We start from the raw sequence: 14,319 nt of genomic DNA, 5'->3' as shown, positions 1-14,319 counted from the left end.
CTGAGTTTTGATTTATCTATATTTCTAGAATATGAGCATTCCCCCATAGCTAAATATACATTTGACTTATTCTTTTTTCCCAAGAGTACCCTATTTACAATTACGTTCTTAAATTCTTTTTTTCCCATTTGTTTTATAGCCTTCTTTAAAAAACAAAACAAAACAAAACAAACAAAAAAAAACCATTGTCCCTTTCCAATGAATTATTCTTTTCCTCCCAATAGAGAACCATCCCCTATAATAAATGAGAAAAGTACAAACAAATTCATACATTGAATATATCTGAAAGTGTATGCCTCATTTTGCATCTAGAGGGTCTGCCATTACTCTGCTAAGAGAAAAGCATGCTTCATCTTTAATCTTAATACTCCCTTCCAGCTCTAACATTCTTTGTTCTAAAGTCATGCCTACATGTCTAGCTGTGGAATTTTGGAATTCTGCTCAACCCTTCTCTTCTATCTTTGAGGAGTCCCTGTTGGAAATACGCTCTGGCCTTTCTCTTTTAGGACTTCAGCGTGAACCAGAATCCTCACTTCCTCTCTGCTGTAAGCACTTGCCTTTCCTTTTACCTTCCTTCTATTTTCCTGTCTCTGTCTCTTCCTTTCCTCAGGCCAAAGTGGATAACGAGATCCTTAATTACAAAGACCTGGCAGCTCTTCCCAAGATTAAGGCTATCTATGAGGTCCAACGCCCAGACCTCATTTCCTATGAGCCCTATCACAGATACACCTCTGATGAGATGCTGGAGAGATATAGCTATGGGGAGGTACTACATCTCACCTTATTCTAAGGGGGTACGGAAGGATCATTAAGATCTGATGGTTTTATGTAAAGCACATTAGATTTGGAGACTGAAGTTATAAACTCAAATCCCAATTCTGCCACTTAATACCTTAGTAACGTTAACTCTTATGCTCCTATAATCTGAAGTGGGATAGTAATGTGTACCAGAAGCAGAAGAAATTGGGAACCAACATAAGAGGTAGCATGACACAATGTGAGAAATAGCACAGAGAGAACAGAATGAATAGTAAATTTTAAAAATAGCTAGTAGCTTAATTTGGCTGGATCATAGAGACCATGAAGGATAATGTCAGAATGGAAAATAATATAGTAGGATCCAGATTGAGAAGAGCTTTAAATGTCAGACTGATAAATTTATATTGTACTCTAGAGACAATGAAGAGCCATTGAAGATTTTTGGACAGGGAAGTGAAATAGTAAGACCTGTACCTCATAAATACATACATGAAAGAATGAATAAATAATATTTTATAATATAGCCATAATTTGTAAAATAAACAAATGAAAATATTCTTTTGGAATCTTTGAGGTAAAATAAGAACCAGGAAAAGCTTCTTGCAGAAATGGGATTTGAGCTAAATCTTGAAGTCAAGGAAACTGAGACATGGAGATGAGAAGGAAGAGTCACTTATGGCCAAGGCAAAAGCATGGAGATGACAGATGAAGGAACATATTAGAGGAACTGCAAATAAGCCAATGTACCTGATTCATAAAGTATATAGAAGAAAGCAAAGTGGATGAAGATTGAAAATATACAAAGGAGCTGTATTGCAAAGAACCGGAAATGCTAAACAGATCTTAGAGGTCATAGGAAGCCACTGGTTATCACGGGGTAGGAGTGGAGCTGACACAGTCAGGCCTAAACTTTAAAAAAATCATCTTAGCAACTGAGGATGGATTGGGGAGTGGGCAGAGAAGGAGATCAATTAGGCTATTGCACATTGCAGTAGTGCACTACTATAGCACTATTAGGCTAGTAGTATTGCTACTACTAGCAGGAAGCAGTAAGAGCCTGGTCCAAACTAGTGTGGCTCTATGAGAAGAGAAAAGGGAATATATATATATATGAAAGATAAGTTCTCTTTTGGAATTGTTGAGTCTGAGATGTCTCAGTAATATCCTGTTCAAGATGTCACGACTGTAACTGAGTGGAGAAATTAGGACTGTATAAATAGATCTTGGATCATTTGCATCAAGATGATAATTCGATCCAGCAGAGCAGATGAAATCACTAAATAACACAGTTTAGAGCAAAAAAGAAGACAGAGTTTTTCAGGATATCCACCTTTAGTGAAAGTAATATGGATAAACAGTCAATCAGAGCAATTGAAAAGAAAATAACTAAGGTGAGGGAATGGGTCTGAAAGCCACAAAAGGTCACAAAATTTAAAATAAAACCTCTCTAGGAGGAGAAAGAGGTCAACAGTATCATTAAGAAGAACCAATAATTGAGGGGGGAAACTTATTTTTTATAATAAAAAAAATCATTGATAGCTTAGGTACAATACACATTTTTCATCTTGGCATTTAAAAAGCCCTTTTACAACCCAGCTTGAATCTGCCTTTCCAGACATTCAACATTCCTTCCTGTCTCAGTACTTTGTGACTGCTTTGAGGTACCTGGAGGCTTCCCCAGAAGAAGCAAACCAGCCAATGATGCTCAAAGTAATAAGACTTTTGCTATGAGCAGATTTACTTCACATAAATAAAGGCAACTAACTCTAGGGATTAGGGTGGAGTAAAAGCAGATGAGGAAGAAAAAAGGGGAAAAGAGGCAAATATTTTGTAGACTAGAAGCTCTCTCTTAGTAGACACACAGCTAGAATGCCTGAGATAGCAGGCTACACAATATCCCTGCCTTGGAAAGATGATCTTTGAAGGGATAACCTGGTAATCAGATTAAAACAGACTCTGGGTTGCTGTTTTTTAAAAAAATTATTATTAGAGACAGTTTTGCCCAAGTCTATGCCAATAAAACTGACAACTTAAATGAAATAAATTAATATTTATAAAAATGTAATTGGATCACTCTTTGAGATCTATTATGTAGAAGAAGGATGAGCATCCTGGTGAGCCCTAGAGAATAAAACTGGTTCCATTGGATGGAATTTTCATTGAGTTAATAGAAGGATCAGAGAATAATATTTAGAGTTGAAAGGGAATTCAGAAATCATTGAGTTCACTCTACTCATTTTACAGATGAGGAAACTGATAGACAGAGAGGTTAGGCAACGTGATTATAGGAACAATAATGTCTAAGACAAAACTCAGACCTGGATCTTCCTGATACCAAGACCAACATTCTGTCCAATTCATTATGACGTTTCTTCCTAACAATTAAAGCTATCTAAAAATGGAAGAGAGTTCCCTGTCACTGGAGGTATTCAAGGAAAGACAAGATAACTACCTGTGATGGGTACCACAAAATAAGTAATGATATTGGAATTAAAGAATATATGTGTATATATATGTATATATACATCCACATATAAAATATGTGTAAATGCATTGTATATTATAGACATATACATACATGCTGGTTCTTCTACTTACTACTTGTGGAATTGTGGGCAAATCATTTAGCCTTACTGGACCTCAGTTTCTTCATTTGTAAAATGACCAGTTGGACTTCATGATGGCTAAGGTGTCTTCCAGCTCTGGCTGCTAAGATGGTATGACCTCATGAATTCCATTCCATCCTGAACTGGGTGGCCCTACGTAAGAATCTAAACACCTCCTGGATTTAACTTATCAATCTAAAGTGATCCCATCAAGAAAAGAACATCCAAGATCCCCAGCCTATTAAGACTCTTGATTTCAGCAGATATGACTATTATATATCATGAGAGATGGTAGGCCTTTTGTCTGAAATGTTAGGAAGTCTCCTGAGCAGACTGGCTAAAGCAAGCCCAATTATTGTTAAGCATCTGTCATGTATAGAGCTCTATGTTAATTTACAAAGGGATTACAAAAATGAAAAAATGATGTAGAACACTGCCTTCCCTCAGGAGCATACAATGTACTATAGGAAATACATGTATCAAATATATATCATAAAAAGTGGAATGTGATATTTGGGCAAAGGAAAGATCCAGACAAAATGTTCTTAAAAAGTTTAAGGAAGAAAATAATACTTTCAGTTGAGGGAATCCGGAAAGGTTTTAGAGAAGAGCTAATGCACAATATGGGTCTTGAAGCAAGAGAAGGATTTCAGTATGGCTATGGTAGGTATACAGTGTCAGAAAAGGTTAAAAAATGATAATGGAGAATAAATAGTCCATCTCAGTAAGAATGTAGTATATGAAAGAAAGTCATATGAAGTAATGGTTGGATGGTTTGTTTGAAAGTCAGTTGTACAGTGCTTTGAATGTCATACAAAAGAGATTTCTCTAAGGCTTAGAACCCAACCTCTTAAGGGAGCTGCTTCTAGGAAGGATAGAAGAACTTTAGGAAAAGAATAAGGCACTTTCTTCTCAAGGTCATATAATCACATTGTAGTCCATTCCCTATGTTTCTCTTTCTTCTTTTCTTTGCTGCCTGGATATATACTACTGAACTTCTCCTAAGTCGATGGGAACCTTATCACCATATTCCCAGGTAATTCCATAACTTGCAGGAAAGACTTGACCTTATATAAAACCCTTAAATGGGAAGTTCCATTATCCCTTTCCTATAAAAAAATGGAGCAGTTATTTCTACATAGGTCAAAGACCTTCCACTCTTCGTCCTTACCTTCCCCAAGATGGGATGGGTATCTCAGGGTGGAGAAGGCCGATGACTTATAGGTTCCCTAATATTCCCATTCTCACCAGATGAACTTTCTTCAACTTTAGGGCTGACTAGCACAATTCCATTTTTCTATAATCATTGCCCTCAGAGCTACCCCTAAATGGGTAAGAAAGACCTTGTGTCACTACCCTGCCGGTTATAAATATGGGCAATTTCTTGTCTGATTGGGATCCCCAAGAAGAGGTTGGAAGTTTTCCTGTTCTTCCCTGTTTTCTATCTGAGTTAGATTACTGGACAAAACACCCACTCTCCATGGTATTGGTGTCCCCTTTTCTGCTCATAATTCCAGGTAATGATTTTTCTCCTTTCTTTAGGACATCTTTGAGAGTCTAGACCTCCGGCAGCGACGAGCCTCCAGCCCAGGATACATTGATTCTCCAACTTATAGCCGCCAGGGCATGTCGCCTACCTTTTCCCGCTCACCCCACCATTATTATCGCTCAGGTAAGATGGACTGAATTTCATCTAAGTTGTTGAATTTCAGGAAATTCCTAGGGAAGACCAAGCAGGCTTCCCACAGGGAATTTCTTCTTCTGCTAATCTCATTTATAATTTTGTCTTTGAGGTCCTTAGTAGTTGGAAGGAAGAATATCACTGAATGGAAAGGTCTTTGTCTTAAAAGTCAGCATATTCAGGTTTAAATCACATAAAACTTACTATATGATCTGAGGGAAGCTGATGATTCTCTCTGGATCTCAGTTTTACTCTCCATAAAATGAGGTGGTAGGACTAAATGAGCTTTAGATCCATGGTTTAGATTCAATCCTATGACTCTTTTGAACTCTTGGGAGGACCTGCCGAAAACTTGAGGTCCCTAGGAACACTTGGATTTAATTGGGAAATTTTGTATTGAATTTCTTGATCATAGGTAATTAAAGGAACTTTCATTTCATCTCATTGATCCCCTTTATTTTACATAGAGGGAAACTGAGGCCCAGAGACAGGCAGTGACTTGCCTAAGCTCTCACAGTTATTATGTAGCAAAACCAGAATTTGAATCCAAGTACTCTAATTATAAATCCACTATTTTTTTCACTACATCATGTTTTCTCTCACTGTAATCTCCTTCCTAGATTGATACTTTTATCCTTCACTTGAATTCTAGACACTTGGAAACTTCACATTCCACTCATTGGTCCTGTCTCCCCAAAGCTCTATCACTATGACTACGTATCTTAATGCTGTTATTTGTCCATATGCCCTTGTCACTTTCCACAAAACACATTTTTGGCCCAAGCATGCTTGGTAAAAGGATTTATCAACAAAAGGAAAACAAGTTTGCATTGGATATGGTAGACAGAACACTGTTCTTGATTAGACTATTGAACTTTAAGTCACAAGACCTGAATTTTAGTCCTGGCTGTACCACTTACTATTTATGTGGTGGACAAATCATTTAAGTTCTTTGGGCCTCAGTTTCCTCATTTATAAAAAGAAGAGCTTAGACTAAATGACCTGCCTAGAAGATCTCTTCCAGCTCTAACATTATGAAACTATGGCCTCTTAAGTTATTACTTTATATACTATATTAGTCTGGCTCCACCACTAAAACCCTCCTCCACAAAGGGATGGAAGAGTTTCAAAGCTATCAAAGATTGGGGAAGTGCATCATAAGCTCTAGAATGGCAATGGACTGTTTGTCTCTCTACCTAGAACCAGCCTAGTTAAGTGCAAAATATCTCATATTCAAAAGTTTAGTCATCAGGGAATGATTTTTTCCAACCATAGCAACTCAAGAACCATATTCTTAAATGTGGAGGGGACTACCATGTTGTGTTGCCCATGTCAATTGAAGTCACAGATCTTTGAAATATTTGTCTTGAAGTACAGATCACCCTCAATATATAGAATATTGAAATTATTAGTAAAATTAGAGCTATTGGAAAAGAAAAATGTTTAGGTATATCCTGAGAAGAACTGGGGATTTGTATTCTGAAAAAGAGAACAATAAATTAATACATTGTTACCGTCTTAAAATATTTAAAAGACTTCCTCATAAAGTGGAATTTTTTCCCTCTATAATACAAAAGGATAAAAAAAATTTGGGAGGACTGTGGTATAAGTTACAGGAAAGAATATTAGAAGTCATTATTAGGAATATTTCCTAACGATTAAAATTTCCCTGTAGTGGAATGACACACCTCCCAAGTAAGGAGTTTCTTGAAGGTCTTCAAGTAGGGACTGGAAGACCACTTGTTAATCATGTTAGAGGGGATTCCTTATGAGTTTGGGCCTCAATTGCATATTTTCTGGAGTCCTTTCTGATTCTGAGATTCAGTGATTAATAGATTCAAGTTTAGTACAAATTAGATTTGATGAGGAAGGCAAGCATATCAATAGGATCTATATACCTGGGGATAAAAATATTCATTGCTACAAGAAACTAATTTGTCAAGTGAACCAATTGAATAGGTCACAAAATTATTCACAAAAAATATATCTGCCTAGTTTTGATCTGAATGTCCCTACAGTTTTGCCATGCGACTCTAGTTAGATCAAGATTCCTTTTGGCTTGAAAAGACCGGTTTTCTTTCCCTGGACCCTGTTCTCTTTCCTAGAAATTCATTCTTTCCCTAATTTCTAATGATCTTTGACCACATCCAGACTCCTGCTTCCTTGGCCTTAATCTATTAGTCTATTTTAAATCTATAGTATAATTTCAGCCATTCAAGGACATACCCCACTTTCAGGTTTCCTGGGATCCTGACTGCCTCATTGCTTGAGTCATTTGACCCTCCTTCATTCAGGGATTGACAGTTTGTCATCTGCAACAATATTCCAATAAACAAAAACAAAGTTTGGCCTGGTCACAGAGCTTCATACATTTGGTATTAAAAACCCTATGGAATGAGGGAGGGGGAAGTTGCAACTGAGGGGATGGGGTTAGGGATCAAAGGGAGGGGGCTGCAAGTTTAAGCCACTTTTCACAGTTGATAATTATTCCACGGTGAGCATGACTAGGGTCATTGACCTGTACATGGAAACAGAGTCAGACTTGTTTCCCTGGACAATATGCATGGGAGGGAAATCATGCTTTCCTGCTCTGCAGCTAGACTTGGGGAATGGAAATGCTTCGTTTGTTCCCCAAGGAATGTCCTCACCATTTCTGTGTCACCATGCCCACACCTCCCCTGCCAGTTCACGGCTTACCTAACCACCTGCTGACTTAATGCCTATTCCGTTCTCTCTGTGCCTTTCTTCTCTTCTGTGACCTCTGTGCCTCTCCTGGGCCTCTGCCCTGCAGGTGCAGAGAGTGGGCGGAGCTCACCCTACCATAGCCAGTTAGACGTGAGGTCCTCCACTCCAACCTCTTACCAAGCTCCCAAGCACTTTCATGTTCCAGGTAGGCGGGCTGCGGAAGCCCTGGCCCATTTGCATGCTCGGTGTGGTCTTCATGAGAGTCCGTGTTTACTTGGCAGTAGCTCTGCCAAGCCAAGGAGGCCCTCCTTCCTTTAATCAGGCCTGAGGATTACCCAAACCCTCCCCTGTTCTTTCCCTTCAAACTCATATATGACAATCAGAATCAGCCTTCACCTTAGCACAGCCAATTTCATTAGGACAGGAAGAGCACTATAATCCATACTACAGTAATAACAGCAAACGCAATTGGGATGTTGAGTCAAGAGAAGAGAAGAGTTAGGGACAGAGGTCACTGACTAGCCTGTGAAAGAAGTATTCTGTGGGGCCCTAGCACTTGTAGGAAGGGAGATTTCAGCTCAATATGAAAAATTTCCTAACAAGGAGTGCTTTTGGATCATGGAACAGATAACTTAGGCGACAACAGACTGTGACAGGAGGAGTTGAAGCTGAGGGCGGATGAATGCCACAGAGAGATGTCTAGGTGAAAGGTTGGACTAGAAGCCCTCTAGTTCTAAGAAGCTAAGCCTCACACTGGCCTCCATGCTTCTCTAAGAAGCTTGGGACCCAGTGACCTTGGACAAGCTTCTTAGTTCAACCTGAACAGCTCCATGTGGATAGCTCTACTAATAACTCAAGAGCAACTTCACTCACTAACCATGTGCCTCCCCTTCTCCATCTCAGAACTTGGGATGAGCCTATCTAGGGGTGTGCTAGAGCCAGTTTTTACCAACTCACGAGTAGCCTGTTGTTTAATTTTCAGTGTGAGCATTTAAAACTCAGAAATTACCAAACACCATGAATCAAGGTCTGGCTTATTATCTTGTTGATTGGCTAGAGCAAGTGATGGATAATATGTTAATGATGATGATCAAACTCAAAAGTGAGTCTCATTTTCAGAGCTAATTACTAAACATTTACCAGCACACCACTGGGCCTATCCTATTCTCCCTGGGATCCTTCCCAGCCCCATAAATCCATGCCTTTCCACTACTCCAGAATCAACACTGGAGAACAGCATGAGATAGGAATGAGATATTAGTAATAAACCCAAAATATAGGGTCCTAGAGAAGAATAAGCTGTGGGCATGGGGAAAGGTCAGTAGATATCTTAACCAATGCATTCATTCTGCATGGGGTCCATGCTATGCATGCTCACTCCACACCTTGGATCTCCATCTCCAGCTTCCTGGGCCTTAGGTATGTTTCACCACCAGTCTGACATACTCTGATAAACCCATTGCTCCTCCTCTCCCCTCCCCACCCTGCATCCCCACAGTGTCCCTCCTTATTTGATTGCTATTTGAGACAAAGTTGGAAATTTAATTTTGGAAGAAGTCTCCCCAAAGGGGGAAAATGGTAGTCCCTTACTTCAGGTGAGCAAGTAGATCCTCTCTGTTCAGACAAATTGACTTGTGTTTCTTCCTTTGTCCTTTTCCTCCTTTTCTCCTTTCCCATCACCTCTACTTCCATCAATGGGCAGCTGCTGGAGAAAGCAACATCTACCGGAAACCCCCCATCTACAAAAGACATGGTATGGTCTTTGGGAAGCCAGAAGACTTAGAGAGATTTCTGGAGGGGTAGTTAACAGATACTAGATTCAGTGTGGATTGGGAAGATGGGGCAAGGAAATTTGCACTGGTGTCTCTCCCTCCAAAAAAAAAAAATCATACATATTTGTAGATTGCTTTAAGGTTTATAAAACACTTTAAATTTAATTCAAAGCAAATACATTAAGTGCTCATTGTGTGAGATGAAATGTTATAGTAACAGGGATAAAAAACAAACAAAATGAAATTTTAAAAACCCACCTGAGTCTTTGCCTTAGGGCAGCTAACATTCTACTTGGTGGAGGAAAGGGCACGAAATTAAGTAGATAGATAGATAGATAGATAGATAGATAGATAGATAGATAGATAGATGGATGGATAAAGCAGGAGGGGCACTAACAACTTAGAGAGAAAGGAAAGTCCTTACAGGAGGTATTCCTTGGACTAAACCTTCATAATAATACTAACTAGCATTTATATGGTACTTTAGGGTTTGCAAAGGAAATGGTTTCTCATTTGATTTTCACAAGGTGGATTAGTTAAGTGTACCTTAGTGAAAAGAGTATTGAACCTAAAGTGAGATAATCTAGTTTGGAATGTAAATTCTTATATTTAATATATGATATCAATCAACAGGCATTTATGAGTACCTATTATGTGCCCTGTACAGCACCAGTGTGAAGACAGACGAAAAGTTTCCTGTTTTCAGGGAACTTTCATTCTGTTTAGCTTCTTATGAATAATAGGGAGTGATGAACTCCTAGCTAGAATTTAGGCAGTTACCCAGAATGTCTCAGAATGGCTACAACCCAAGAAAAGGAATGAGCTCAAAGGTAGCACAACAGATAGATAGAACTTGATTCAAGCTGAGCTTGAATCCCTGTTCTGCTATTTATTTATTATTACTTATTCTGTTCATCAATTATCCTTTCTGGACTTCAGTTCTGAAATGAGCTGTTAGACTAGATCAAGCATTATCTACCTGGAATTCATCAACAGATTTCAGAAGGTCCCTGAACTTGAATGGGGAGAAAATCTGCACTTTTATTTTCACTAACCTTTAACATTTTTTCCTTCAGTTATTTAAAACATTATTCTGAGGACCCCACAGGCTTCACTAGAAAGCCAAAGGTGTCCATGTCACAGACAAGAAAGGTTAAGAACCTCTTCCCCAAATGCTCTTTAAGGTTCCTTCTTACTTTAAATCCTTTGGTTCTAATGTGGTTCTTTTCTGTGGCCCATTTCTTAGATGACATTTGAGAAGAATAGGGGAATAGTGCGTGACTTTGGGAAAGCCAAGAAGACTCCTCTCAAGTCTTCATCACTGGTTTGAAGCCTAAAATTCTGTCTTTCCCTATGAAAAAAAATATATATTTCTGTGAGAGTCCTAGCTTGTCAGGGCCCATTATGGATCTTTTATTTAAGAATTTTATTTCTTAAATAAAATATGTATGTCAGGGTTTAGTTGGTAGAAACTTTCAAGAAGGAACATAAGAGGATTCACACTGCAGCCTACCCCCTTATGATAGATAGAGAACATAGGGTTAGGTTTCTAAAATCCTGAGACTATAGTCCTGAACACTAGCATTCTTCAAAAGGGACCTTATAGGAAATAGGAAGGTATAATAAGAAAAGCATTGTTCCAGGATTGAAAAAAAATGTGCTCAAATCATATCACTTGTTCAAATCAACAACATTATGTCTCAATTTCCCATTCCATAAAACTGTAATAATAATAATAATAATAATAATAATAATGCTTTCAGGACCTAATTCACAAAAATTTTTGAGGGGAGCACTTTGTAAACCTTAAAACACTATATATACAAATATCAATATCTTTTTTGCAGAATCAAATTGTTAGAGAGTTTGTGAAAGATTCCTCTCCAACTAAAGTTAGATTAGATCCCCACTTCTAAAACTATGTTTTATAACCCCATATGATGTCTTATAATTGAATGTGGAGGTGGTAAAGTTATGCTTTGCTATCAGTAAATGTTTGATTTATATGCTTATTTTATATAACTATATATCTTGGGTCACCTAAAAATTTCTTGGGTGAAAAAGGGGTCACGAATAGAAACTCTAGGTTACATGACCTCTGTGATCACTTCCCAAAAATTCTAAGATTATTATTCTGTGAATTGCTGGCTATGTGACTCCAGATAGGTTAGTTTTCTAATCTTAGTCTTCTGGTCTACAAAATCAGTTTTAAAAGTATTTGTACCTGCCTGATTTGAGTTATCTTCAGAATTAAGAATGGGTCAAGTGCTATGTGAATTGAGTTATTGTTAATAATAATGTTAAAATCTATAAATATACAAGGTACTCCGAAAGCCTTAGTAAAGTTTTAAGTTTTAAAAATTTCAAAAGTATAAATGCTACAAACCTACAAAAAACATAGTACTTGAAAAATTAATTACTTAGATTTTTTAAAACATTGAAATATTTCTTCTTAAAATTCAAAATAATTATCTCCTTGTTCCATAAGTGACTCTACTCAATTTTCAAATTTCATAAAAACTTTTGTCACCTACTGTTTGGTGATTAAAAAGACTGTAACCCTAGCTTTAAGATCCTCCAAAGAATAAAGTTTTGAACTGTACATGATAATTTTGACATGACCCTATACTAAAAAGACTAATGGAAATAAATCAGGTATTTGAGGTGGTCAGGCAAAGGGGCCTCATCTGCTGATAAACCAGTCTATGAAATTGTCATGCAGAAAGTGTTCCATAGCAATATATGTACTGTAGAATGACAGGATGGCTAAAATTAAAATTAAAATGTATTATACAAAAGTCACAAAATTAAATAAGCATAAAAGAAATTTAAATAAACTTTCAAATGATGTTTTAATAATTTTTATTTTTGAAACTGTTAAAGTTTAATATTGTGCCAAGACTTTTGGGACATGCTACATAATAAATATAGCACTATTTATATATAATATATAACATTATTACTAATACAGTATAGGGACATATAAGTAAAATGATGGGTTATATGTCTGATATTCAAGGGTCAGTCTAATAAAGTGTAGAAAGGCATCACCAAAAGGTTGGCCATCAGGTGATGATTCGTTATTTATTTATTTGTTTATTTATTTTGGCCAGAGCAAATCATAAAAGTCATCTGTATAATAGAGCCTCATAGGGTTTCCTGATAATATACAAGTAAATCTTATGAATAAAAATAATTGACAAAACATGCATTGTGATCCTTCATAGTTATCTAGATCCCAAGATTGTTTCTGGTTCAAGTAAATGAAGCCATACATATAAATATGGAGACTAGACCTGCGCAGAATTATACAGACTGATTCTATGTAGCCCAGAGTAGGCAGAGTCTGTACAGTTTAAATTGGTGTAGACAAAAAGACTTCAAGCATTTTACAAATATACCAACCCAATGTAAGTAGACCCAGACCATCTCTGACTATAGCAATCATAAGTAGGTCAGATATGTCTGGTTACACTTAATGGACATAACTCATTTTAGCTGTTTCTCCACCATTCCTACCCATTCTTTGAAGAGAGCAAAATCAGAAGAAAGCATGAAACTCCAAACTGCAGAACAGAATCTGTCAAACTAAATATAGTCAATCCAGCTTTAGAATAAAGTTAAAAGTTATATGATAGGTTGATAGAAGAAACTCAAGATTGGGGAGGGGATATATAAGGAGGTTGAAGATTTGGTCAAAAACAGTGACAGGAGAATTATCTGGAGCTATGGGGTGGAAAAGAAAAGAGTGTGCAAGGATCAGTATCTTTGACTACAGCATTCTCTGTCCTATAACACTACTGATGTCTCTTGTATTTAGTTTAGTTTTGCTTTTCTTTCCTCCCGTTGCTTTGCTCTGCCCTGGGTTGCATGACTTCTACTGCACCATTTATCTTGTAAGTAACTATACCCATCATTGATCCCATGATTTTATTGATTTCTTAGTCCTTAGCTAGAAACCAGTTAAGATCATAGAAATAGAAAGGACCACAAGACAAGACCTTAGAAGGTGGAATTGTCAGAGTTGGAAAGGACTTTATAGCATTGAATGCCAGAATTTGAAGGACCTTTAAAATATGGATTATTGAATGGGAGTGGGAAAGGACTGGAGTACATAGAATATCAGAGCTAGAAGGACCTAGGACATAGAATTTCAGAATTGGCACAAAACTGAGAATATATATTAGAGAACTTGTTTTAGCCTCTTGGCTGACATTTGGGGATCATTTTAGCCCTAGTCTGAGGCCAGACTCTCCATCTCCCTTCTTTTATCCCTGTGGCTCTCATATCACTAGCAGAGGCTGGGACTGGGAATATTAAAGGGCAATGCTTAAATAGCTGAAGATGATTTGAGACCTTCATTTGTCTTATGTCAAGAAAGTTTCCTCTAGTCTTTGATTAGACAGGTCACCCATTCCCCACAAGTTTCCTGAGCTTCCTATTCTGTGGGCATCTCTAGGCAAATCATCTGCAGCAACCAAAAGCAAAACCAGTGAAGATATCACCCAGTCCTCCAAGTATGCTCCTGCCTACTCCCCAGACCTCTACTATGGCTCAGAATCTGAGTTCTGGACCTACCACAGCTCCCCCAAAGGTAAGTGGTTCAGCCTGGAAGTGAGAGGAGGAGAGGTTGACTGTTGTCCTTTCTCAGAGAAGAACAAAAAACATCATAAAATCTGTCAAATTACATTGTGTCTGGCTGTGGCCAATCAGACCAGTGTGAGCTTAAAAGGCTCTACTACAGGTGGGCACATATAAATAATCCATAGGAACATTTGGAGCGGATATTTCTCTAAATTTGCACATCACACATTAC

The 14,319-nt window shown here is 37.7% G+C and overlaps 1 protein-coding gene across 8 annotated transcripts in view; it reads left to right on the top strand.

The window, feature by feature from the left end:
- ABLIM3 (actin binding LIM protein family member 3) overlaps nucleotides 1-14,319 on the top strand; it is a 168,775-nt gene that overhangs the window by 132,253 nt on the left and 22,203 nt on the right. The window contains exons 10-15 of one of the 8 annotated variants that reach the window (XM_074292126.1): nucleotides 611-766; nucleotides 4,372-4,401; nucleotides 4,908-5,037; nucleotides 7,838-7,936; nucleotides 9,434-9,484; nucleotides 13,963-14,097. In XM_074292126.1, the coding sequence (XP_074148227.1) occupies nucleotides 611-766; nucleotides 4,372-4,401; nucleotides 4,908-5,037; nucleotides 7,838-7,936; nucleotides 9,434-9,484; nucleotides 13,963-14,097 (601 nt within the window). The remainder of the gene's footprint in view (nucleotides 1-610; nucleotides 767-4,371; nucleotides 4,402-4,907; nucleotides 5,038-7,837; nucleotides 7,937-9,433; nucleotides 9,485-13,962; nucleotides 14,098-14,319) is intronic. The other 7 variants (XM_074292127.1, XM_074292128.1, XM_074292129.1 and 4 more) reach the window with 7 other exon arrangements.

Source organism: Sminthopsis crassicaudata, chromosome 2 (genome assembly GCF_048593235.1).
Source record: "Sminthopsis crassicaudata isolate SCR6 chromosome 2, ASM4859323v1, whole genome shotgun sequence".
Taxonomy (NCBI): domain Eukaryota; kingdom Metazoa; phylum Chordata; class Mammalia; order Dasyuromorphia; family Dasyuridae; genus Sminthopsis; species Sminthopsis crassicaudata.
Note: the sequence above shows the minus strand (reverse complement) of the source record. Positions and strands in the feature narration are given on the sequence as shown.